Consider the following 25681-nt stretch of genomic DNA (forward strand, 5'->3'; position numbering starts at 1 on the left):
TAAGAGGCTTAGACAAAAGGGACCAAGGAGTAAAAGAGTTAGGAACGTCTTCTCAACAAATGGAGGGGTGAAAGTCAAACAGTATTCATTCTTTTCAAGGTCCAGGCAGAAATAAAAGAGAGGGATGAAAACAATTCCAGTGTGCATGGATAACTTTGGGAAAAACACCTAGATGGTCATTCTGTGTTAAACTGGGAATCTTCCTGGTGGGAACAGATCCGGGAGTTGTTAAAATGTTCCAGCAAATATCAACCATCAGGTCTTGATGGCATTAAGGTTCAAACATAGTCTTTGTCAGGTATTTGCTTTCTCTGTGTTCCTGGGTATCTTCCCTTCATCTCCTTTTTCGTGTTGATCCTGGAGACTATTGGAGAGCTCTCTCTCCTCACAGGCTCCTTCTAACCTCCACTGGTAATTCACCTTCAGTGAAAGAAGGACTTAATTCTCTCCATCAGATGGAGATGGTCATAAGGATGAGTGTGTGTTCTTTCACATGATCAGTAATGTCCAGTGACTCAAAGCAAGGAAATAGCAAGGGGCAGGTATAAATTAGGGCTTCCCTGGTGGCTCAGTGGTAAAGAATCCGCCTGCCAATGCAGGAGACATGGGTTCAATCCCTGAGTCAGGAAGATCGTCTGGGGGAGGAAATGGCAACCCACTCCAGTATTCTTGCCTGGGAAGTCCCATGGACAGAGGAGCCCGGCAGGCTGCAGTTCATGGGGTCACAAAAGGAATCAGACATGACTTAGTGACTAAATTACAACAAAAACATATAAATTAGGCTAGAGGAAAATTTACCAATGTCTCTCAGATTTTGTTTAGGGGCTGACAGCATGACTGGCAGCGAATAGGTCCTTACCTGGATCTGGATAATAGGTATTATCCATGTTAATACTTCCTCTACTGCAGCAGGTACAATCTACATTTCCCTAACCCTTGCTAGTAATTCCTCTACCAATGCTGGCTGCTTCTGCAGAGCTGACATCACCTTTTCCTTGACAGGTGAGGTAAACATGTGGAAAACTTCAAAAGTATTGGAAAATATGACCAGTGTAGAAAAATAAAGGACTTGTTTATTGTTGAGAAGAGTGTCCTGAGAAATGGCTGAATGACTGTTTCCAAGTCTAACAACAGTTTTCTCAAGATTGTGAGCAGTATTTCTGATCTTTACTGAGTTTAGAAGAATAAACAGTCAAATACAGTAGGGGTTGTTTGGTATACAAATACAAAATAAAATCCAATAATGTGAGTCAGAATGGTTCATTGATATCAGTTATGAAGTTGACTTCTTTCAAATTTTTTTAAAGCAAGAAAGCTTTAGAAAATATGAGGTACCTCATTGTGGTTTTGATTTGCGTTTCTCTAATGATGAGTCAGGATGGCTGCTATCCAAAAGTCTACAAGCAATAAATGCTGGAGAGGGTGTGGAGAAAAGGGAACCCTCTTACACTGTTGGTGGGAATGCAAACTAGTACAGCCGCTATGGAAAACAGTGTGGAGATTTCTTAAAAAACTGGAAATAGAACTGCCATATGACCCAGCAATCCCACTTCTGGGCATACACACTGAGGAAACCAGATCTGAAAGAGACACGTGCACCCCAACGTTCATCTCAGCACTGTTTATAATAGCCAGGACATGGAAGCAACCTAGATGCCCATCAGCAGATGAATGGATAGGGAAGCTGTGGTACATATACACCATGGAATATTACTCAGCCATTAAAAAGAATTCATTTGAACCAGTCCTAATGAGATGGATGAAGCTGGAGCCCATTATAAAGAGTGAAGTAAGCCAGAAAGATAAAGAACATTACAGCATACTGACACATGTATATGGAATTTAGAAAGGTGATAACGATGGCCCTATATGCAAAACAGAAAAAGAGACACAGAAATACAGAACAGACTTTTGAACTCTGTGGGAGAATGTGAGGGTGGGATACTTCAAAAGAACAGCATGTATACTATCTATGGTGAAACAGATCACCAGCCCAGGTGGGATGCATGAGACAAGTGCTCCGGCCTGGTGCACTGGGAAGACCCAGGGGAATCGGGTGGAGAGGGAGGTGGGAGGGGGGATCGGGATTGGGAATACATGTGAATCCATGGCTGATTCATATCAATGTGTGACAAAACCCACTGGAAAAAAAAAATAATAATAAAAAAAAAAAATTAAAAAAAAATAAAAAAAAAAAAGAAAATATGAGGTGATTTAAGTTTATCTTTTGGGGAGAGAAAGGGGGTTTGGACAAGAAAATCTTAAAGTTTATTTTGGTCTATTCATTCTCCCCTGTTTTCCCACTAACTTCGTAATGTCTATTCAATATGAAAGAGGTTAGTAAAGTATAAAAATCCATTTATAAGGAAAAATGAATTAAAACTGCTACTAACCAGAGAATACACTTATACATGGTACACTAAACAGACACATTTTGTAAAAACTGCAGCCATTAATGAAAATAACCAAAGATATATGTAAGGAGATGTAAATACGAATAAAAGTCACAGAGAGGGAAATACTAGTAAATAGCAGAGAAATGCCGAGGTTCTTCTTTGCTAACCTCAAATCTATAAGAGTGCTAATTATAAACATTACGCCTACAACATTAAAAAAAATCAGCAATATCAAGATGAGCCACATTAATTACAACAAAAGAGGAGCCTTAAAGCTGATCAGTGTGTGGAATCTCACTCTAAGACCCTTTAAAATAATTAGATTCTCCTGTTCCTGGAATCTTAAGAGTGAACACTAATCTTAGAAGGACAGGACTGTAATAATATTAGTGATTATTATCAGTAACTATATTAATCATAAAGCAGTATATTCTCTCTCTTGTTCATCTCCTCTCATGAACAGGAGTATGAAGAGAGTCCTACACTACGATGCCTGTGGATTCTCAGGCGGCTCAGCAGTAAAGAATCCGCCTGCCAAACAGGAGACATGGGTTCAATCCCTGAGTCGGGAGGACACCCTGGAGAAGGAAATGGTGACTCCAGTACTCTTGCCCGGGAAATCCCACTGACAGAGGAGCCTGGTGGGCTACACAGTCCATGGAATTCCAAAAGAGTCAGACATGACTAAACAACAACACTATGATCTGGAGACAGGAACAAACTCATCACAAGTGAAAGGAGTGGATGAATATCCTAAGAGGCACCAAAATGCACGTAAAATATCATAGGAGAGTTTTAAGTTTTTACAGGGGTAAGATAATAGACATAATGGTAACTAACAAATCCCCATCTCTATGTCTTATAATCATGCTGAAAGCTTCACGCAACTAATAAAGATGCATGCACTAAAATGAGCATCTTCAACCAATCAAGAAGTTTGACAGCTGTGTAAGTACATATGGGGTCCTTTTCAGAGAACCACAGACAGAAATGAAGATGATGCTAATAGATCATTCTTCATTCATTATAATATCTGAAAATGCTAAACCTTAGGAGGAAGCTTTGAATATATGAGTGTCAGTGGAAATTGTCAGATTGTGGAATATGAAAGACTCAAGCACTGATGATAACAATTTGACTCCGTCAAAGAATCCTAGAATAAATTCAATGGAAGGAATATTAAATGAATGCATAATGTATGCAAAAGGAGCATCTACCAGTATTACCTTCAAGTACCTTTAAGTTAATGTTTCTATACAATACAAGCAAGAAATCTATTACTTCTAGAATAAGCAGACCTCTGAAAGGATTACAGGCATAATTGCCTCTCAAAAGTCTAGTGCTGGGTGTATTCAGTCCAACTGGACTGATCCAGTGGGTCTGAGAACAAATGTACCAAGTACTGAAAACTGACAGGCAGTAACTGCTTGCCAAAGACCAGATACACTCTTGCAAACAAAATAAGTTACCTCTAGAGGGAAAATCCTGAAACAGCAACATTCAGCATTTTATTGGAAACAACCTAGACTAGAAGACCCAGAGGTTATGAGCCAGAGGAGTAAGGTCTGTTTCAAACTCTAAAATTCTTGATTCTCACCATGTGCTTTGTCCTGGACAAGATGGCTCACATCTACTGTTATCTACCTCTTTGAAATAAAGACATTCAAACTTAAAGGTATATGAAACAAAACATCCTGAAAATTCAAAATGCCTTAAGTATATTCCATCCAGTTTTCTTTTGTGGGCATGCCATAGACAATGGTGGGTCAAAGGGAATATGGTCAATTTGAAGGTTAGATAGCTAATACTCCAATGAGCAAACAAGTGGTTTCAAAGACATCTACTGAAAACTTTTGGTACATCTGCCAAATACCAAAATAGTCATCCCAGCCAAACCTTCCACACTTACTATTTCTGTCAGTCTAAAAGGGATCAAAGGTGCAATTAGAGATAAATATATATACACCACCAAACACAGACCACAGAAGAAGCAGAATGGCTGGACATAAAACATGACTTTCTAAAATCAGTGTTCCTCTTATCAATAACATATATGTAAGCATTAGGGATACGTTTTAGTTCAATGAATTAAAAAAAAAAAAAGCTCCCTATTACAGCTGTGTTTAAATAGAGCAATGAGGCAGCAGCTTAATACGTACATCCATAAATACATATATGTTCACACACACTAAGCAAAAACGTCCTTCATATTTATCTTTCCCCTTTAATCTTCATATCATTACACTGAAAAGCTGCAGTCTGCTGCCTCAAATAGACTTTGATTCATCATCTTCCCAAAGGTGTAAATCAGAGATCTTGCCTCTTGTTATTATGTACGTCCTTGAAAACTCAGTTTCAAAAATCCAAAGCAGCTGGTGTTATGTACTGGAGCATATATTTGTCTAAAAGGCGACCAATTCAGACCACCTTTACCACAGGAATATCTGCTCATTCTGTCAAAACACACACATGGAAACCTGGCTACCGCGATTCTGCTGAAAGTCACAACCTAGTGATCATACATGAAGATGGGGTCCCCAACCTCAGGGCCATGGACTGGTATCTCCTGTCAGATCAGTGGCAGCATTAGATTAAAGCGCACAATAAATGCAATGTGCTTGAATCATCCCCAAACTATCCCCCCTCCACCCTCAGTTCATGGAAAAATTGTCTTCTATGAAATCAGTCCCTAGTGCCAAAAAGGTTGGGGACCACTGAATGAAGACACTCAACTTGTCAGAGGAAGACGTATACCCGACAGCCAGTCCACAGTCCTTGCTCAGTATCAGCCCTCTCTCCCTAGAAGCTCTTCATTCTTTTATGTCCAATGGTTGCAATTTGTGGCAAAGTATGTGTTCATGGGGTATGATTTTTACAGCATCATCTTGAGTATGAGCAATAAACAAGGCAATAAGTCAAGCCGAAGAAAAGGAGATCAACAATATTAAACGAGATGTAACTCAGAAGGAAAAATCATTAAGCGGATTTCATCACAGAGCTCTGCCACAGGGTGCAGATGTAGAAGCCCATCACCCTCTCTTCTGCACAGAAGGAAAAAAAAAATCCTGGAAGTTAGAAGCAATGACATTGCATGTGGTGAGTGATTCATTTGAGGGCTCTAAATTCTCTTGATCTTTGCTTCTGAAGCTTGAGGGTTGAAACCCAAGAGCAGGTGGAATCTATAAAGCCTGCTGATTGCCATTCCTTAGAGTGTTTGGTAAAATAGGCTATTTTTAAAATTCAGCAAGATGGGCGGTGAGTCTTCCTAAAACAGTAAAATTTACCATTAACCTTTTCCTAGCTGCTGGAAGCCACCTGGCAGTAAGTGCTACCCCTCTCATCTCCTAGGACAAGCCCTGATGCATTCCTTACCCAGAACTGTGATTGTGGTGTAACTTTCCTGCGGGGGGTCAGTGTAGAGCTGGCAGAAGTATCTTCCTTCATCAGAAATGGAGACATTTGTCAGCGACACTTTCAGTTCACTGCTCGAAAAATTCAGCAGCTGGAACCTGCTGTCCTTCAGAGCTGGGAAACAAAACACAGTTAGTGATTGTGAGAAAGACGACCGTCTATTTGCCTTCCGGAGGGGAGGAAAAAGCCAGGGGACTAGAAAGCCAGCTACAGAGTAGACACACGGATTAAGTTGTTCTGCACCTGGTGGGTACTGCTTTACCCTTCTTGAGTTCCTATTTAGAGCTTCTGCATTAACTGCATGTAGACAAACGTCCCTGCTGGAAAAGGAAACTCACACATGTGGGTGTGTGTTTCTGTACACACACACACTCTTGCACACACACCTCTTGCTGTCAGTTTTGAGCACTTATTCATAAACTGTTTCGAATCATCTATCAGAGATGGGCAGAATGAAAACAGGAAGAAAGGGCAGGCCAGGAGGGCCCTTTGGACACTGAAATTTCAGGGAGCAGAACCCATGGGCTTTTAAATTGTCTCTAAAAATCTGAGGCCTTAAAAGAAATAGAGGTCCTAATGTTATGAGAGAAAATTTTTAAAAAATCATTAGTAATTTCAAAAGCAAAATGAAAATCACTAAAGAAAAAAACCTTTATAGCAAAACAATCCAATTTAACTGGGATGCATCTTTGCGTTTGATGTAATTTGAGGCGGAGCTGCCAACCGTCTGTGACCTGGGGCCCAGGGGCCCCTGAGCCCTGACCCTGTTTTCTATGTATATTCAGCTTCACGGTATGAAACCGATTAGGCATAAAGTAGGAATTCAGAGACATCACAAAAATAACATATGTGGGCTTTTTATTGATTTCTAATATCCACTTAAAATCCTTTTATTAATTTGGCAAAGGTTAGATCAGTATATACTAATGACAAAAAATTCATTCTCAGAATGAGAAGCTGGCTTCTCTCCTCTTACTCTCCTTCATCCCCTTAATGGTCCTTAGGTTTGCCGACTCTTTGCACAGGTCATGAATGTTCTGAGGCGTCTGGCAAAAGGAAGAAAGGCAGGTAGGAAGCGACATGTCCCAACCCGCTTTGTAGGCACCAATGCTCTCAAACAGCAGTCTTTCGAAAGACCTGACTCTTGCTCTTGCCAAGCCCTGGCACCCATAGGAGCCACTGCTATAGTATACAATTAAGTTTCGATTATTGGCTTTTGTGATCTTACATTTGGAAGGATTTCAGCACACGGGCACCTCCATCTTCCACAGGCTAAGATGACAGGAGATTTGGTTTTGTCTTTATGGGCACAGATTGCCTTGAAAACTTCAATCTTCAAACCAAACAGATTACCTTTGAGAATGCTATATTTTCCTTGCTTAACCCTATTTGAGTTGTTTGTGTCGGTTAAGTATTTGGGACTCAATTGCAATTCACCTTGAATTACTACAATCAATTCCTATTGCAAAGGAAGACTGCCTTACTTTTAAAAAAGACCATTCAAGGTTTCTATTAAGTAGGAAGATTATGATTGCATGTCTCTTCTTCCCTCTGAAGAATTGATTAAACTTTAAGCATCCAACATTAAATTAAAAAAAAAAAAAACAGAAGGCCTTGGCAATCTCTTTATCAAGACAACATGTAGGAAAAAAAATTGTCATCTAATGCTATAGAGATGGAAACTTACGCCGGAAGTCCCTGAAATAAATGGTCTGTCTGTTGGGATTCAGTAGTTGAATAACAGAGTCGTCACTCTTATTGACTTGGCAGCTGATGGTTGCAACTTCTCCTTCAATCACTGTCACGTCTTTCGTAAACAAATTCTGTCCATCGCCTTTAAAAAAAGGAGAAAAAAATTTCCATCAATCAAAACTTAGTTAATAGGATCAATTAAAATTAGAAACAAGAAGCAAATTAGAAAATAGACACAGTGGGAATCCCCTGGCGGTCCAGTGGTTAGGACTTCATGCTTTCATTGCCAACGGCTTGGGTTCAATCCCTGGTCAGGGAACCAAGATCCTGCAAGCCGCATGACCAAAAAAGACGACAGACATAAGCAGCAACATTTGCCAAGGCTTGCACGCCTTTCTCCATACTCCACAAAACGAGTCTATTAAGCTGAGATAGATCTAGGGGCAGAATATGAAGCCTGGAATCAACGTGCTCCCAGAAGTTATGATGCCCATGTTCCAGCCTCTGATCCAGTGTCTTTACTTGTGGTGTGTATGCTGGAGAGGTAAGGAAGGGTCAGAGTACTGGCTGTCATGAGGAACGGCAGCTCTCACAAATGGAGTAAGGGAAGTACACACATATATCAGCCTTCCTTATCTGAGAGTTGGGCATCTGTAAATCAACCAAGCACAGACAGAAAATACTAAAAAAAAAAAAAAAAAAAAAAATTCCAGAAAGTTCTTCAAAGCAAAACTTGACTTTGCACATGCCAGCAACTATTTAGATAGTACTTACATTGTATTTACCACTATTTACATAACATTTACATTGCACTGGGTATTGTAAGTCACCAAGAGATGAGTTAAAGTACACATTTCAAAGGACTTAAGCATCCTGAGATTTTGGTGTCTATGGGTAACCTGGAACCAATCCCCCATGGATACCAAGGAATGACTGTACTCAACCTCCACACACATCCTTTAGCTATTTGGTCACCTCACAAAAACTCAAGGGGCCACTTAGTAGAAACAGGAGGGAGGGCTCAGTAAACAATCTCGCCTTGTTAGTGGATGTCAAGATTCTCCGAATATAGGCAGCTCTCTTATTTATTGTGTAGGGGTGGGAAACTGACTATGACTCTTTGGAATCTCAATAAAATCCTAGGAAGGCTTACAGTTCAGTTTGTTACCCTGTTCTTCATGACTCACCCAAAGCCCCAGGCAATCCTGAACCAGCTCCTTTCTATAGACCACCCTCTTCCAGCCAGTTAGAAACTCTCTTTGTTGCTGTTGTTTAGTGGCTAAGTTGTGTGCGGCTCTTTGCAATCCCATGGTCTCTAGCCTGCAAGGATCCTCTGCCATGGAATTTTCTAGGCAACAGTACTGGAGGGGGTTGCCATTTCCTACAGGAGATCTTCCCGTCCTAGGGATCAAACCCACGTCTTCTGTATAACCTGCATTGGCAGGTGGATTCTTTACCACCTGGGAAACCCCAGAAAATTTCCAAAAGTCTAGGCTTTCAGTCCACTGATACCTGGATTATCTCTAAATCTGCTCTAGTTTTTTGCTTCTAAGACAAGTGAAGCAGCCAGGGCTCCTCAGAAATGTCCTAAATGATCCACAGCACAGGTAGGAGGAGAGGAGACTTCAAAAGCAAAAGATGAAATAATGTTGAATGTCCAATTCTGCACCTGGCATAGCAGGGGATACAGAAGTACATGACATTGTCCTAGCCTGCAAGAAGCTGCAGTGTTGGTGAAAACTGATCTCTAATCCCCACGTACAGAACAAAAGGTAGAGTACAGGCAATAGGTATGACGGCCAATCAGGAAGGGGATGGGAGAGCTTGCTTTTCGGCTGTAAGATCTTAGGTAAACTATTTCAAGTCCCTGAGACAGTGTCTCATCTGCAAAATGGGGACAGTAATGAAAAGCTATGTCACAGGGCTGCTAGGAGGATTAAGAAAGATAATAAATGTAAAGCATTTAGCCCTGTGTCTGGCTTCTCATAAAACTGAATAAATGGGAGCTGTTATCATCACCGCCATCACTTCTCTAGATGTCAGATCCAAACTAAGCAACTATACGTGTTGGGAGTAGTGTGAATACAAGAATGAAAGCTCATGATCCCTGCACTCAAGGAGCTCTCTAGGTAATTATATATCAACTCAGGGCAGCTTATTCACTCTCTAAAAAAAACTTTGTCACATTAAGAAACAAAGGTCAAAGATAAACACTATTCTAAAAAAAAAGTGAGCTCGCATAAATAGAGGTGCAATTAGAGTAAATGGAGGATTTCCACCTGCTATCATATTTCTGCTGAAGGATCCTTTTTTGGCAGGACACAGTGGGGGAAGTATGAGAAGGGGTGTCTCAGATGGCTTTAAGCCAAATCCAACTAGAAATAGACCAGCCTCTGGGAGAGGATTAGAAAAGAGGAAACTAGAGGGATAAGGGAAAAAAAAATTATTAGAGCCACAGATAAACAAAAATTCCTGATGCTTGAGGAGCAAACCAAAATGAAACCCAACCCTGAGGCCTCTGATCCAGGGAATTAGCCTGGGTGTGAGAATGAGGCCCACAGGGCGTGTCGCGAGTAAAAAGGTAAATTTTCCCCAGCTTGATCCAGCAGGGAAAGCTTAGTGGGCTGAAGAGTGTGAGAGAATAACAACAAAGAGGAAGAATGATCAGAGGAAAAGGAGAGACGTTTATTTTTTCCTCGGTGGATTACTGTGACAAACACAGAATTCAGAACCCAGCTGGAGGGAGTGGCTTATTCCCAGATCTGAGAACAGAACAAGGGACAGGGAATTCCTGCCAATCAAGCGTGCTTTTCATGGTGGTTTTGCTGGCCCTTGAGAAGGTCTGTACAGAAAGGACAATACCCTATTTCCTCCGGTAACCCAATCTAGTACAAAAATTAAGGAAACATTAAACTGCATGATTCCAAAGCTATACAGTGTCAAGTCATGGGACTTGCCTTGAGGAGACCAGAATATCAAACTGGTCCACTGGATTGTGGAGATTTCTTCTACCTCAAGGAAATTTATTAGCAACAAATAACAATCTTCAGCTCATAAAAGGAACACATGGAAAGGCTATCCAGCAAAAGGCCTTAATCCCTTTGGCCTTATAGATCCTGACTACATCATGCAGAGGTCTTTTCCAGGTGGCTCAGTGGTAAAGAATCCACCTGCCAATGCAGGAGATGCCTTCGATCCCCGGGTTGGGAAGATCCCCTGGAGTAGGAAATGGCCCACTCCAGTATTCTTGACTGAAAAATTCCATGGACAGAGGAGCCTGGTGAGCTATAGAGTCCATGGGGTTGCAAAGAATCAGACACGGCTAAGCACACACACACACCATCGCAGATACTAGGACTTGAAGGCAACTGCAATTCAATTATGCTCGAATGGGATGGTTTCTGTGGAAATAACTATCCACTCTAATTTTGGTCTTTATTCAGAACCCTAGTATATTTGGTCTGTATTCATATTAAGGTTATGAAACATTTGCAAAGGAGATGGGAGCAGAGGAGTTGACTGTGATTTTGTATTTTAAGCAAGGTAAGTATTCCAACAGAACCAGAGGAGTTTTCGTTTCTTTGTTCATTTCTTAAAAAGTCTCAACATTCTTATTTATTACTTACAATCAAGTAATATAAGATCAGATCCCTTTAATGTGTCATTACTGAATAAATCATTCAGGTAAAATTTTTGCCATCTGCAAATGTTTGCTTTTGCTGTGTTCTGGCACATAACATGCTCTGCAAATCCATGGTGGTACCATCATCATTACTGTATTTTTTTTATGAAACTGCTAAGGCCAACCTAAAGTCCATTGTCTCAGAAAATGACAGTTCCTAGCTATGTTAACATGGTTACAATACTAATGCTAAAAAATTATAAGTGCTGAATGAAGGATATCAAAGTGCCTTGATGGATGGTTGTGGCCCAAGGGTATCAGTCTGTAAAAATCACCAATAAATTATACGGGTCAGTTGGACAGTAGTTATATTAAACAGAGCTCCACATCTGGAGCATCAGAAGATGGCTGCAATGGAATAATAATGACCTATTTATTGGAGGCAAAGGGAGTGAATGACAGTGATGAAAATACGATATGTATGTCAGTGCTCTTAACCGCCTGAAGCCTTTATGTAAAAATAATTTCTGCTCACATCCTCAAGTATTTCTTCCAAACAGAAGGGTGCACTGTGACTTGATAGATTTCCCCTTGACATAGATATCATGACAATTAGGTTGTTGCAAAACACAATGTGATGTGTAGCAGAGGGATACAAACAGCCAACTCTAGTGCCTTTCTTAAATAATCCATTTTAAAAACCTTTCTGATTTTCTAAAACTCAATTAGCAGATATACTGTCAAGGTAGAAATAACACCTGTTCTGGGCAAAAGAAATCAAGGAGGCTTCAAGCAGGTACGATATAACCGTAGCCATTAAATAAGGCTGTTAGCAGCAAGGTAATTTATTTTAAGGGTGGAACAATGTCTGACACGTACAGACATTTTTGACTGCTAATTGGTATATGTGGGTGAAGTTTAAGAGACAGAACCAAACTAGATTTTAATTTATACTCTATAACATGCCTATTTGCCCCACAAATTCTAAAAACAAAACTTCAGCATTAGAGAGTCCCATTCACTCACAAGCAAGTCTCCCATAGTATTCTAGAAGTTGCCAAGATATTCATGACCAGAAAGAAAAAGCATCTTATCTAAAGCAGAAAAAAAAGATAAAATTTATTCTGATGATCACTAAAGACCATTTCAGCTGAGGCGGTTAGGGCCGGAGTGGAAGCAGTGGACTCATAAATCCCCCATTAATTCAATCATCAATTGACTTAACTCCTGGATTCCTTCCTGAAACCTCATTTCGTTACAAACACTATGTAAATGGCATCACAGAGAACACTGGCCTGGGTTGGAATCTATTGGACCAATAAGAGAACTGCCTGAACCGGGGGATGACGCAAATCTTCAAACAAGGAGCTGACAGGAGAAAAGGCGTTCTCAGGCACAGGGACGTGGGGGAAGGAAACATGAGTTGATCTGATGCTAGTGCTTTCTTAGTGGCTTTGAATGTTTTTCCTTCTCAAACTCCTGGAGTTTTCAATACCCCCACTTTAAGGACCTGAGACACGGAGAAGCTGAAATAAGCTGTCTAATGTAATTAAGCTAAGTGGCCGAGCTGGTGTTAGAATCCAGCTCTGTCAGTTTCTCCAGACCATACAGCTTCTACTTTTCAACCAGCCAACCTCAGGGTCTGTTGCCAAGGTTCTACTGGCTCTGCCTTGGAAAATTTACTTGTTTTTAAAGAGGGTGATTTCCCTATGAGCAACTTCTGATTTTTTTTTTAATTTCCATAATTTATCCAGAACACAATTACACACTTCAAGATGAGAGAGAATCTGTCCTGAATGTAAAACACCTTGTTTACTACTGCTTCCTTCTTTCAGCACTCGGCACACTTTGCCCCTGGAGAATGCTTTTATTACCACTGCATGGCCGGCATTTGCCAGCACCGAGAGCTCTGGCCTCCACCGCCTGGCTGTTAATAAATAAAGCACTTCATTTACACTGGGGGAGTCTCTCCAGTCAAGTCTATAATAAAAGGGCAAGTCACAGTTAGAACAGGATTCAGCTTATACTATGGCAACTATGTAAACTCTTACTGACTTCAAGGAGCACCAATGACTCTTCACTGGAAACAGTTTGCCCAGAGAAAGAGCAAATAAAGTCCCTTGACCTGTTCCTTTAGTAGCAAAATCATATTAGGGAAACCTTTTTTTTTACCCTCTGCTCTATGGAAGACTGAACCTAACATTAAATCAGCACAGTCAGTTTGTCTGAATAGACAAAAGTGAAACCAACAGTATAGGCTGTCCAAAAAAAAAAACCAACCAAACAAAAAAACCATCTTGCTAATGATCATGGTAGTTACTAATTTAAAAAAGCCACCAGAGTTCTTGAAATTTCACACCAATTCAAGGTTTGGGATTATCAATTCTTTCCCTTTAAGAGGCATCTGAGTTCAGATTCTCTGGAGTCAAAAAAACTTGCATGATTTTGAAGCCCTTCTTTCCTGTTGTATGTCAGCTCTGTGTCTTAAAACTTCAAATGTTTTCTCCCCCATTCTCATTTTTGTTGGATCCCATTTTTACAACCACGTCAGTTACGTACTCAACTTGAAAGAAAAATGCCTTATCCCAACCCAAATACAACCATCACCCGTAAAGGCACTGCAATTCCTGCTAACTTTTCTGAGAGCTTGCACTTGAACTGAGTACATTTCAGGAAGAGAAAAAAAGAAGAGAAGATTCTGTTGAAATCCAGAGGGAAAAATCTTTCTAACTGCTTATGTTCCCCCAAGTCAACGTAAACACAGTGTTCACTACAAATCATTAACAAAGCCATTAAGATTTGATTTCTATCTAAGCAATTATTGTCAGCATATTTTGTACATTTCCTTTAAAAGACTCAACCCTATCTTTCATTAAACTGTTCCTTGCATTTACAGAGTTTTATATCAAATCAGAAACCTATTTGAATTAATAAGAATTACAGTAAAAGTAATTTGAAAATAAATTATATGAAGTTCAAGCCATGAAAGCTTTTGATGAAAGAATTTAGTCCCCTTTAAATATAACAGTAACATTTTCGGTCACCCAGCATGCAAATAAAAGGCAGTAAGAACCAGTGTCGAAAAAGATGGGACCATCAACCATGGATTAAGGTTAAGGGTGCACACACTTCAACATAAATACAACTCTTTATTTCATAGAGAGGCACTACTTCAACCTTTGTGAATACTTGAATATTTATTTAAAACAAAAGCATTCAATCTGTCTGCTGTTTACAAAGCTACTCTTAACCTTTTTGATCCTCACCCATGTTTTGCCATCCCAAACAGTAAAGTAGAATCTGTTGATTGTCTGCTCCAAGGACTGTCTACTCAATGGTCAAAATAATTATGAATGCGAACCATACAGCTCATAAACTTAGAGTTAAAATAAACTAAACCAATTCAATAAATAACTGAGTGGGCAATAGTATATGACATGGAACAAAACATTTCCTTTATGTCATCTTCTTTCTCATAGAACCCTTGTGGAACCAAAGCAACACAACTAAAAGGAACCTGCAGATCAATTCTCTCATTTACAGATGAAGACAGTGAACTCAGGGAGGAGACATGTAAGATCATGCAGCAAGTGTGAGGCCACACTTCCTAATGGCTCGTCAAGGTATTTCTATTCTTGGCTCTAACATTTATTGATTTGTTTCTAATTACAAAAGTAATACATGTTCAAGGCTTGTTTATATATTTATTAAAGGCTTGTTTAAAGTGTAGTATTCGTAACACTTTATCCTATGGCATGGAGATAGTCAGGATCTCCTAAGAATCTCATGTAATGTAGTAACTGTTGTAGCACTAGAGCTCATGGAGGGGAAAAAAATGTTGAATTTAATCTAATCTCCTCTTATAATCAGTAAAAGGTGAGGCAAATTTTTGAACAGCAAGTTAAAGAGTAATCTTCCTTCAGTGCTGGTTTTTTCTTCAATTAAAATTGTTGATTTCCCCTGAATACAAAACAAAAAATATCATCTGACACAACATTAAGCTATTCATGAATATTCTGTATACACATTCTTGTTTAGTTGACTAATGGCAAATTAACGCTCTCTATTTTAGCTTAAACACATACTATAGGTATGTTTGATTAGCATTGAATTCCAAAAGCTGATTACTATGCATGCTTTGATTATGTAATTACATAATAGAGTATAATGGCTCCTTTGGAGTCATTATGATCTATATGGCAAATATGTTTCAGTTTTGCTATAGTTTAAATACACGTTGAGATGACAGCTCATAACAAGGCTCCACTTTTCAGTCTTATCAGCTAAATGGGCACTTCCTCATTCATCCCAACATCTCCTTGACACCAATTAAGGCCTATTGTGTCAAGCTACATACACTTCTGAGAAATTCCCTTTGTTTTCTTGGCATTCAAGAAAGGACATTAATTTTAAAAGCTGTATGATGCAAAAGCCCTGGTTTTGTTTTTTTTTTCCCCCAAAAAAGAGGCTGAAATTCCATCCTTCATCCACCCTTTGAAAAGTCTGCAAGGAATCACATCGAGTTCATTAATCACTGTTCAGACAACCACAAGGGGGTTAAAGATGGAATTTCACCTTTAACTCCAAAATGCACATGAAGGAGGGACAGCTGAGAATATTGAAGCTCATAGTGGTGACTTGCCACAGCACATTCAGCCACACCAACTACACAAAGGTCCGGTTCTGCAAATCTCATGTCTTGCAATAATAGCCTTTCTAGAAGGGGTAGCTCTGAAACAGCATGGCCAGGTTTTACCTTCAAATTTCCCAACCCAAGATTTTGATGGTTCCAAGGCCAACAAAGTCTACCTAATGAATAGATTTTGATAATTCCACCATCAACTTACAAACTGGAAAGTGGCCGGGATTGAAAACAGGACAAAGGTTATTGTACAGGATGATGTCAAGATTCTCTTGTCACCATGAAATCCTTTAATCTTGCATTATTTCATCTGTAAGAAGAGCTGTTTCTGCTTTTCTCTGCCAAGAGAATGAGCCCTTATGCCATGCCAAACCCAAGGTGACCCGAGTCTTAACTTTAAAGGCTAATAAGCATCAAGCTGTTTTTTACCTTTGGGTCTATTGGTTTTCAGCATTAAAGCTGAAGAACTGCGGTCCAACTGATATTTACATATAGGATGAAACTCTCTTTTGTGAAAGGAAACATTGATTAGATGTGCGAAAACTCTTTTCCAGGAAGACTGTGACAAAAGAAAGTAGTTACAGCATCTTCACCTATGCTATTTCAACTTTAACCATCACATTAGCTGCCTTCCTCTTAAAAGACTCTGAGCTCAATAGGACTTTTTAATCAGAGCCCGCAGCACTAAGGGGGCCAAGCAATTATGATGCTTATGATCTGAGCTGCCTGATTCCAAAAAGTGGAGAGGTGCAATGCCTTCTATACAATGTTTGTGGGAAGTGATACCCATCCACTAAACGTGAAGATCTGAATTAGCTTTTCCATTAAAATCCACTTAGCCAAGAAGTGAAAGGCAATCAAAGAAAGAGAATAAAGAGTAAACCATACAAGATAATAATAATCACTGAATCCTTTTGCTCCTCACACAGAAATGTTTTTTCTCCTCTTACTCCTTTTCATGGCTGGATGGGTTTCATGGTCTTTTTGTTCATCAAAAAGATAGCATCTTTTTTGGAGAGAAGATATCCTCACCCTGAAGAAAAACTCCCTCCAGTGGACAGTATTTTGGAGAATTAGAGAGGCAAAAATTGAGCCAATAAAGTAGGAAAGTCACTGTTTTATTTGCTTGTAAGATGGCATTGAAATCACCTTGTGGAAGAGTCATTTTAAGCCTGCTAAATCTGCTTAGAGGCTCTTGGGAGAAAAGGGGCTCTTAAAAAAATATTAATTAAAAAATAACCACAGCCATCCAACTTGGATTTTGGAGGAGAACAATCTGAAGACAGAGGCTTCTTACAAAACTAATTGTGTTGGCAAAGCAAGGAATTTCTTCTCAATGGATTTGATTCTGTGATGCTCATTTATGGCAAAAGAAGAATAAAAGAGCAGTTTTATATTGAGCTGCTTCAGTAGCAATTCAAAGCTGGGGAGTGTTCCAGCATTTCAAAATACATTGTCTCTTTCAGATGAAACAGTGCTGAAGGCCAACTGTTGATCTTCTGCACCAACCACTTTGCTAATGAACCGATAATATGATATTCTATTCCCTGGGGTGTATTAAATGGTTACTTTGAGAGTGAAAACTAGTTGTACAGTCCATGAGCATGGACTATTGGGAAAGAAAATCACATTCTAAAAGGGATGATCTCTGTAGGGAGAAGCTGGTAACTAACGAATCACAGACCTTCACAGCACCCAGTGGGGTGGTCACTGGTCCCAAAGTTAGTTGATGGCTGGGGTAATGGGAATGGACAATTTTAATTCACATATAGAACTATCCACACTTCTCAAATCACAAGCTATTCATAACTAAAACAAAAGGTTTACATGATGAAAATGCAAAATATGTATTAAAATATTTGAAAACCACAAACCACAATACACATATTAGGCTGTATTATTCCTCTAAAGATTTAAGGGAACTGGGACTTCTTCCATACCCCAGAAGAGATATTGGTAGCCAAGCCATTTACTGTATACACTGAAGCAGTCTCTGATGAACCCTCACTCTGTAAGAAAGTATAACGTTGCCTTTTTTCTAACCATATGAAAAGAAATTTAGGATTTCAAAGCTATGGACACAGCCAACTCTACTATGCTCACTTCTTAACTGCTACTTCTCAATTTCCTTGTGTTCTAAGCATATTAGAGATGGAGATTGTTTGCAATACTTGCTGTTAGTAACTGTCCCTCTAGAAGTGCTTTATATTGAATCTCCTTAGAACCTCAATGGAGATAGCACCTGTAGTTCCCTTATTTTTTTATACTCAGCTTTTAAGCAGCTAATTTAATATCACCTTTCCCATTGATAAGAGACACCATTATTAAACCAGGTTACTTGCTTAAACTTAATAAAAGCTATTTTTTTTCCTTTACATTTGCTTTCAGGGTGTTAAAAGACTAACAATTAGTGTAAGATATTTAAAATCACAACGCTATCACATATAACAATAATTACTACACACAGAAAGGAAAAGGTAAGTGACTGCTTTTCTCCATATCTGGAGGCAAGAGAAACAAATTATTTCTTTTCTATAGGGTTCATTATTATTTTAATTTTTTTAATATCAAGAAAACTCCCATTATTTCTGGAGGGGGCATTAGTTTAATTGTGTGCATGATAACAATAGCTAATATACTTTTTAAATGTTTTCTATGTCCCAGGCATTGTTTTTTTTATGTTATCTTATATTACCATTTTATGTTATGTTATTTTATTCTCACAACAGTCCTATGTGGTTCAATATATTATCATTATCCCCATTATACAGATCAGGAAACTGAGATTTAGAGAGACCAAGTAAGTGGTTGGAACCAATATCCAAACCTCCCTCTACTTAACAATTACAGTATGCTAATGAGGCTGTATTTTATGATGCTAAAAGAATGGTGGGAAACTAATGAACGAATCTACTGTATCTCATTTATATGATTTAGGAATAAAACTAAAATAATATTTTCAGCAGAGAAGGAACTTGAAGCCTATCAGCAATCAGCATGTTACAATAGGCTCCAGCTATTCAATAGCTCCATAACCGGAGTCTAACTATTGGGCCGTTAGTATTTAGAGAGAGGGTGTCTGTTCTGCCAAATGATTCTGACTCATAAGGCAGTTCAACTCCAACTCCAGGCATTTACAGAATCTGCTTCAAAGGCATTCATTAGTATTGACAATCTATGTGACTGAAATTTGGCTGTAATAGCAGTCTCTCTCTACATCTCCTGGTTCATTTTTTCCTTCCAACAAGAGCCATTGAAAACCTTCCAAATTTAAAGCTTAGAGCTGACAGGACAAGCAAGTAAGGATATCAGTTGGAATACATCAGATATGGACTCAGAGTGAATGTCAGCTTCAACTGACATGACTACAGAAACAGAAAATGGGGAAATGGGAGGGGATGAACGTTTCACATTCTTATTCTAGAGAGTATGCCGAGTGAGTGTAATATGGTTTGTTCAAGAAACACCTGTAAAGCCATGATAATCATCATGCTGGATAATGTGGCAACATTCAACCCACTCACGTCTCCTATCAGGAATTCAAGCAGCTTTGAACTATTTTATGAAATGACAATTTCTTAGCTGGAAAGTTGGGTTCTGTGACTAAGGCCCTTATTATTACTAAGGCAAGTGGGTTTTTTTTTTTAACCTCTGGGCTCTTGAGTTGCTGGTCCCAGTGAGTCTGGGAAGAAATATACAGGTTAGAGGGCGCTTCTTTAGCCAGGGTTTGATGAAAAGGTTGCATATGGACAGCGGTCAAAGGAGATTCCAGATTCTACTTTCCTGACTTGTACCAAGTCCCCAGTGCAAAGCCTATGTAAGTCAGATGTGCACTGCAGCTATCCGAAGTGGTGTTATTATGAAAATAACTTGATTAGTATCATCTGAATGTGGGCTGCTGATTAATCATCATTGAAATTAGAGCTATGTGATAAGGACATCACTTGTGCCTTATTTTTACTTGTTAAGAGGATGTCTAAGGAAAATGAGACCATATGACTTGAAAAACAGGAATAAGTGCTGTAGTTCTGAGCTGACTGGTGATGAAACTGGGAAAAACTCCGAATTTGTTTTCACATTTTAAAAAGTGTAAATGGTGTCTCTCCTCCCAGGGGATTATGAGAATCGAGTCAGAAAATGTGTGTAAAATTATTTTTCAAGCTCTATGAATGCTAACTAAAGGATACAATCTTCTCCTTCTCCAACTTCTTCATTAGCATCATCACTATCTCCATGCAGTCTCTGTCTACACGGCTTCTTAGGAGCTTCCATAACGTGCTGGATTTTTTTTTTTTTTTTTTTCAATTTCAGAGCTTTAGCTATTATTCCTTTCATTCTAAGGCTAACTTTAAGAAGCACAGGGTAAATTAAAACACCTCCATCAGTGACGTTAAATTGCAAACTAAGACCATTCTCAGTAAGAAAAGTATAAGGTAAATAGCGGATGTTGGCAGAGGCTTGGACATTTGAAATTAGGTTCAATCTGTGGTTTATCTTCTGGTTTCCCTCCTTTAATTATATGGCCAGAATGAGTTCAATGAACACCCTCCATGCTCTGAGGTTGCATTAGGTTAGTCATGTAACACACGGCATCCTCGCTGGAAAACTTCAACCATCAACACCTCAGATACCTAGCTACCAAATATGCTGTTCCACAAACGTGAGCTTTCCGTATCATTGAATCTTTCTCTGAAGGCCAAAATTAAAACGAAATGAAACGAAACAAAAACGATTTTCACAAAGCTTGCTGACTTGTCACTTTCTTTGTCCTATGCTTCTATCTAGAGAGGATGCCATGAGTTAATGACATATGTAGGACTATGTGGTGCTTCTGTATACAATCGCATCCTGTTAGGCTTGTGTATGTCCTTGCTGCTCCCCTCCAATGCTGCCTGTCACTTCGGGAAGATAATTCCTTCCTTGATTACGAAGTGCAAGAGTTTTGAGAAAGCTACTGGTGCTAAGACATTTCCTGCTTACTAATCTGGGATGTTTGAGGTCTCTAGAAACCTAACCTTCACTAAGTGGTGTGTTATGTTAATGCGGCATGAAGGGGGTGTCACTTTACCCCTTCATTTAACACTGGAGGAAAGAAAAGTGTGCACACAAAATTTAATTAACAATAATAGTTGGCTTAGTTTGACAATTATACTTTGACACTAATAGACATTCTCAGGGAAAAATATAGTTTTGAATGCAGGAGGCAAAGCAATAAAAATTGGTAACTGACACTACTTTGTTACCGATAGTAATTTCTAATATTAGTGCCATTTGATCCAATCCATCTAAGCTGTGTCTAAAGGCAGGTAGACTGACCACGGAGGATGCTGCAGGATTCCACTGGAAGTCATTCGCTTTCCCTATGACACTCTGATACCTCCCCCCATGTTCCTAGACTTCTGCCTCACAGTGCATTTTAATTGTCAGCCTTGGTGCTTGTGACACTGAATAGTTCTTTGATCATTCTTTACAGGCTGGTTTCCTTTTCTTAAAAATTCTGATCTAGATTCAACTGCTAGCACTGCCAGTTATTAGATAAATTTTGAAAAAGTTACTTAAGCTCTTGCAGCCTCAGGTTTTACACATATAAAATGGGTCTAAAAATCATTATTTTAGCTCCTTGAGAATAGTTATACAATCTTTATCTTTGTATTCTCAAAGCATAACACAGGGTCAGTTTATAGACCAAGTATTCAATCAATGCTTGTTGAGTGGAGTTACTAATGAAGGGCTTTAAGACTTTTATGCTGAGGCACTCTCGTTTGTGGAGACAAGTCTCTTAACATCAAACATTAAGTTGTACCTGTGTGTGTGTGTGTGCTCAGTTCAGTTCAGTTCAGTTCAGTTCAGTTGCTCAGTCCTATCTGACTCTTTGCGACCCCATGAGCTGCAGCACGCCAGGCCTCCCTGTCCAACACCAACTCCCAGAGCCTACCCAAACTCATGTCCATTGAGTCGGTGATGCCATCCAACCATCTCATCCTCTGTCATCCCCTTCTCCTCCTGCCCTCAATTTTTCCCAGCATCAGGGTCTTTTCAAATGAGTCAGCTCTTTGCATCAGGTGGCCAAAGTACTGGAGTTTCAGCTTCAACATCAGTCCTCCCAATGAACGCTCAGGACTGAGCTCCTTTAGGATGGACTGGTTGGATCTCCTTGCAATCCAAGGGACTCTCAAGAGTCTTCTCCAACACCACAGTCCAAAGCATCAATTCTTTGGCTCTCAGGTTTCTTTATAGTCCAACTCTCACATCCATACATGACCACTGGAAAAACCATAGCCTTGACTAGATGGACCTTTGTTGGCAAAGTAATGTCTCTGCTTTCTAATATGCTGTCTAGGTTGGTCATAACTTTCCTTCCAAGGAGTGTTTTATAATTTCATGGCTGCAATCACCATCTGCAATGATTTTGGAGCCCCCCAAAATAAAGTCTCTTGCTGTTTTCCCATCTATTTGCCATAAAGTGATGGGACCAGATGCCATAATCTTAGTTTTCTGATTGTTGAGGTTTAAGCCAACTTTTTCACTCTCCTATTTCACTTTCATCAATCAAGAGGCTCTTTAGTTCTTCTTCACTTTCTGCCATAAGGGTGGTGTCATCTGCACATCTGAGGTTATTGATATTTCTCCCAGCAATCTTGATTCCAGCTTGTGCTTCATCCAGCCCAGCGTTTCTCATGATGTACTCTGCATACAAGTTAAATAAGTAGGGTGACAATATTCAGCCTTGACATACTCCTTTCCCTATTTGGAACCAGTCTGTTGTTCCAGGTCCTGTTTTAACTGTTGCTTTCTGGCCTGCATATACATTTCTCAAGAGGTGGGTCAGGTGGTCTGGTATTCCCATCTCTTAAAGAATTTTCCAAAAAAAAAAAAAAATTTTTCCACAGTTTATTGTGATCCATACAGTTGAAGGCTTTGGTATAGTCAATAAAGCAGAAATAGATGCTTTTCTGGAACTCTCTTGTTTTTTCAGTGACCCAGCGGATGCTGGCAATTTGATCTCTGGTTCCTCTGCCTTTTCTAAAACCAGCTTGAACAACTGGAAATTCACGGTCCACATATTGCTAAAGCCTGGCTTGGAGAATTTTGAGCATTACTTTACTAGTGTGTGAGATGAGTGCAATGGTGCAGTAGTTTGAGCATTCTTTGGGATTGCCTTTCTTTGGGATTGGAATGAAAACTGACCTTTTTCAGTCCTGTGGCCACTGCTGAGTTTTCCAAATTTGCTGACATATTGAGTGCAGCACTTTCACAGCATCATCTTCTAGGATTCGAAATAGCTGGTTCCAGCTAGTAATGGAACTGGAATTCCATTACCTCCACTAGCTTTGTTCGTAGTGATGCTACCTAAGGCCCACTTGACTTCACTTTCCAGGATGTCTGGCTCTAGGTGACTGATCACACCAACATAATTAAATGTGCTTAGTGGTATCCAACTCTTTGTGACCCCATTGACTGTAGCCTGCCAGGCTCCTCTCTTTATGGAATTTTCCAGGCAAGAATAATGGAGGTTACCATTTCCTACTCCAGGTGATCTTCCCGATTCAGGGATTGAACCTGAGTCTCTTGTGTCTCCTATATTGACAGGTGGGTTCTTTACTACTGAGTCACCTGGGAAACCCTGTACCCATATCTCACATTAAGTAAAATTGTGAGTAAGAATTAAAAATATCAAGAATTTTCATAATTTTGCTTTTGAAATGATTACAATCATCTGTTGTATTCTGAAGCTAATCATTTTCTTTTCCATGGCTTGACCATGTTCATAAGGCTCTTGAAAAGAAAAAGGCCTTAATAATGTGCCTCCAGTGGTCAACAGAGCGAAGAGCCCTGCTTCCTGACATTCTGAGGGAGAAAGACATAGGTATACACAGGCACAGCCCAGTGTGGTGAAAACTGTGAATCACAAGGATGTTAATGATCTATGGGAACCTGGAGGAGGCAATAATGACTCTGTTGGGATGGGCGTGCATATTCCAGAGAGGATGAAGAGGAGACCTTGAGAAGAAGGATCATGGCATGTTTAGAACAAAGGGAAGAGTGTGATATGCTCTGAAGAGGGACAGGAAGGGGCACTTTCTAGAAAGGTCATTAGGTCCAGATATTGAAGGACACTGTATGCCAGGCTAAGGAATTTGCACTTTATCTTGTAATTAATAGGGAGCCATTAAGTGATTTTAATCCAGGGAGTGATATGATCACACCTGTGTTTTGAAAGATAACGTCTGTGCAGAGGGAGGGAAGACAGGAGGTGGGAAAAGGCTGGAGCCAAGAAGATCAGTTAAGAGACTTCAGTCACTGAGTACTTGCAGCTGATAAGAGCCAAGTAAGGGAATCCGGAGGGGGGACGGCAGAGCTCAGGGTGGGAGGAGGGAGAGATTAGGAGGGATGGGGAGCCCTTCCAGGTGAGGCACATCAGTGGGCTTTCAGCTTCTTCAAGGGGGCGCTGAGTGCTCCTCAGTCATCTCTGCTTAACTCCAGCTAGTGTTTAGTGACCTTCTAAGAAAAGATCAGGAGTTGGAAGGCAGATTACACACCCATTCTCATCACTAATCACCAGTGTTCACCACTGAGAGGCGTTTCTGTAGCCTCACTTGTCCACCCCCACCCCAACCCTCATCTCCAACGTGTGCGTGCGTGTGTGCTAAGTTGCATCAGTCATGTCCGACTCTGTGTGACTCTATGGACTGTAGCCCTCGGGGTTCCTCGGTCCACAGGATTCTCCAGGCAAGAACACTGAAGTCGGTTACCACGCCCTCCTCCAGGGGCTCTTCCCGACCCAGGGATCAAACCCATATCTCATTATGTTTCTTGCATTAGCAGGTGGATTCTTTATCACGAGTGCCACCTGGGAAGCCCTCATCCCCAACAGAGCCTTGCTATTTAGTGTGGTCGACCAGCAGTCTTGAAAATCCCTGTGAGAGATGATTGAAAATACAGAATCTTAAATCATACCAGACCAAACGAGTCAGACTCTGTAATTTAACTAGAGACCTGGATCATTCATACGGACATTACAGTTGGAGGAGTTCTGGCCTAGAGTACAGTATTCTGTCATGATCATAAACATTGAGACTGATGGCTTAAGCAAGGAAGATCACAGAAAGAAGTGTGTTGTTCCTGGACAACAGTTTTCAAGGAAACTAGTAATCAGTAAGTCATGGGATGAAGAAGAACGTGAGTCTCCATGGCCAAGTGAGGCCCACCTCCAGGGATAAACACAGCTTCAGCAATTTCTCTGTATATAAACACTGACTTAAAAATTCAAGTTTGCATGATGGTGATAAATTGACATGGGTGCTTTGTAAAGTCAACAGGAACTAGAACCTCGGGTTCTTCCTCAAGTTTCACAGAACAACCACTACATAAATGAAAAATCCTCTCTCAAAGCAGCTGGCTGACTGCAACCAAAGCAAATAGATTATTATGCATTCAGTTGCAACAAAAAAAACCCCGACCTCTTCCAGCCAGCGCTCTCACACTCAGCGGGTTTGTCACTTTGCACGCTGCACCCCGGTTAAGTTTTGCTTCTTCAGTTTTATTGTTACTGGATGTTTTGTGCTCGTGTGCGTTGAGCCAGTGAAGACAAAACAACAAACAGGAAAATAAAACAAGTGGTCCAAAATGGAAACGGAAAAGGGGCTGCCTAGGTTTGTTACAAAAGTGATGAGATTCAATTATATGATCTGAAGGGAGGGGGGAAAGAAAGCTACACTATCCCATTAGAGCAGGCCTTTTCACTCTCTGTCCAGGGGATAAAATTTGCTGCAAAAATACAGGTAATGACATAAACAGACGTTTAAGGGAAATAATAAGAGTCATAAGCTGGAGGCAGAAAAAAGCGGGTGCAGAAAGAGCCTCGTAGAATGCTCAGAGGAAGAAAAGGTAAACAAGAGATTCACTTTTCCACGGCCT

The 25681-nt window shown here is 40.0% G+C and overlaps 1 protein-coding gene across 2 annotated transcripts in view; it reads right to left on the bottom strand.

The window, feature by feature from the left end:
• CADM1 (cell adhesion molecule 1) overlaps positions 1–25681 on the bottom strand; it is a 350167-nt gene that overhangs the window by 61328 nt on the left and 263158 nt on the right. For both annotated transcript variants that reach the window (XM_061145060.1, XM_061145059.1), the window contains exons 2-3: positions 7495–7641; positions 5769–5921 (exon numbers count right to left, since the gene is read on the bottom strand). In XM_061145060.1, coding sequence (XP_061001043.1) covers positions 5769–5921; positions 7495–7641 — 300 coding nt within the window. The remainder of the gene's footprint in view (positions 1–5768; positions 5922–7494; positions 7642–25681) is intronic.

The sequence above is a fragment of the Dama dama genome, chromosome 1 (assembly GCF_033118175.1).
Source record: "Dama dama isolate Ldn47 chromosome 1, ASM3311817v1, whole genome shotgun sequence".
Taxonomy (NCBI): domain Eukaryota; kingdom Metazoa; phylum Chordata; class Mammalia; order Artiodactyla; family Cervidae; genus Dama; species Dama dama.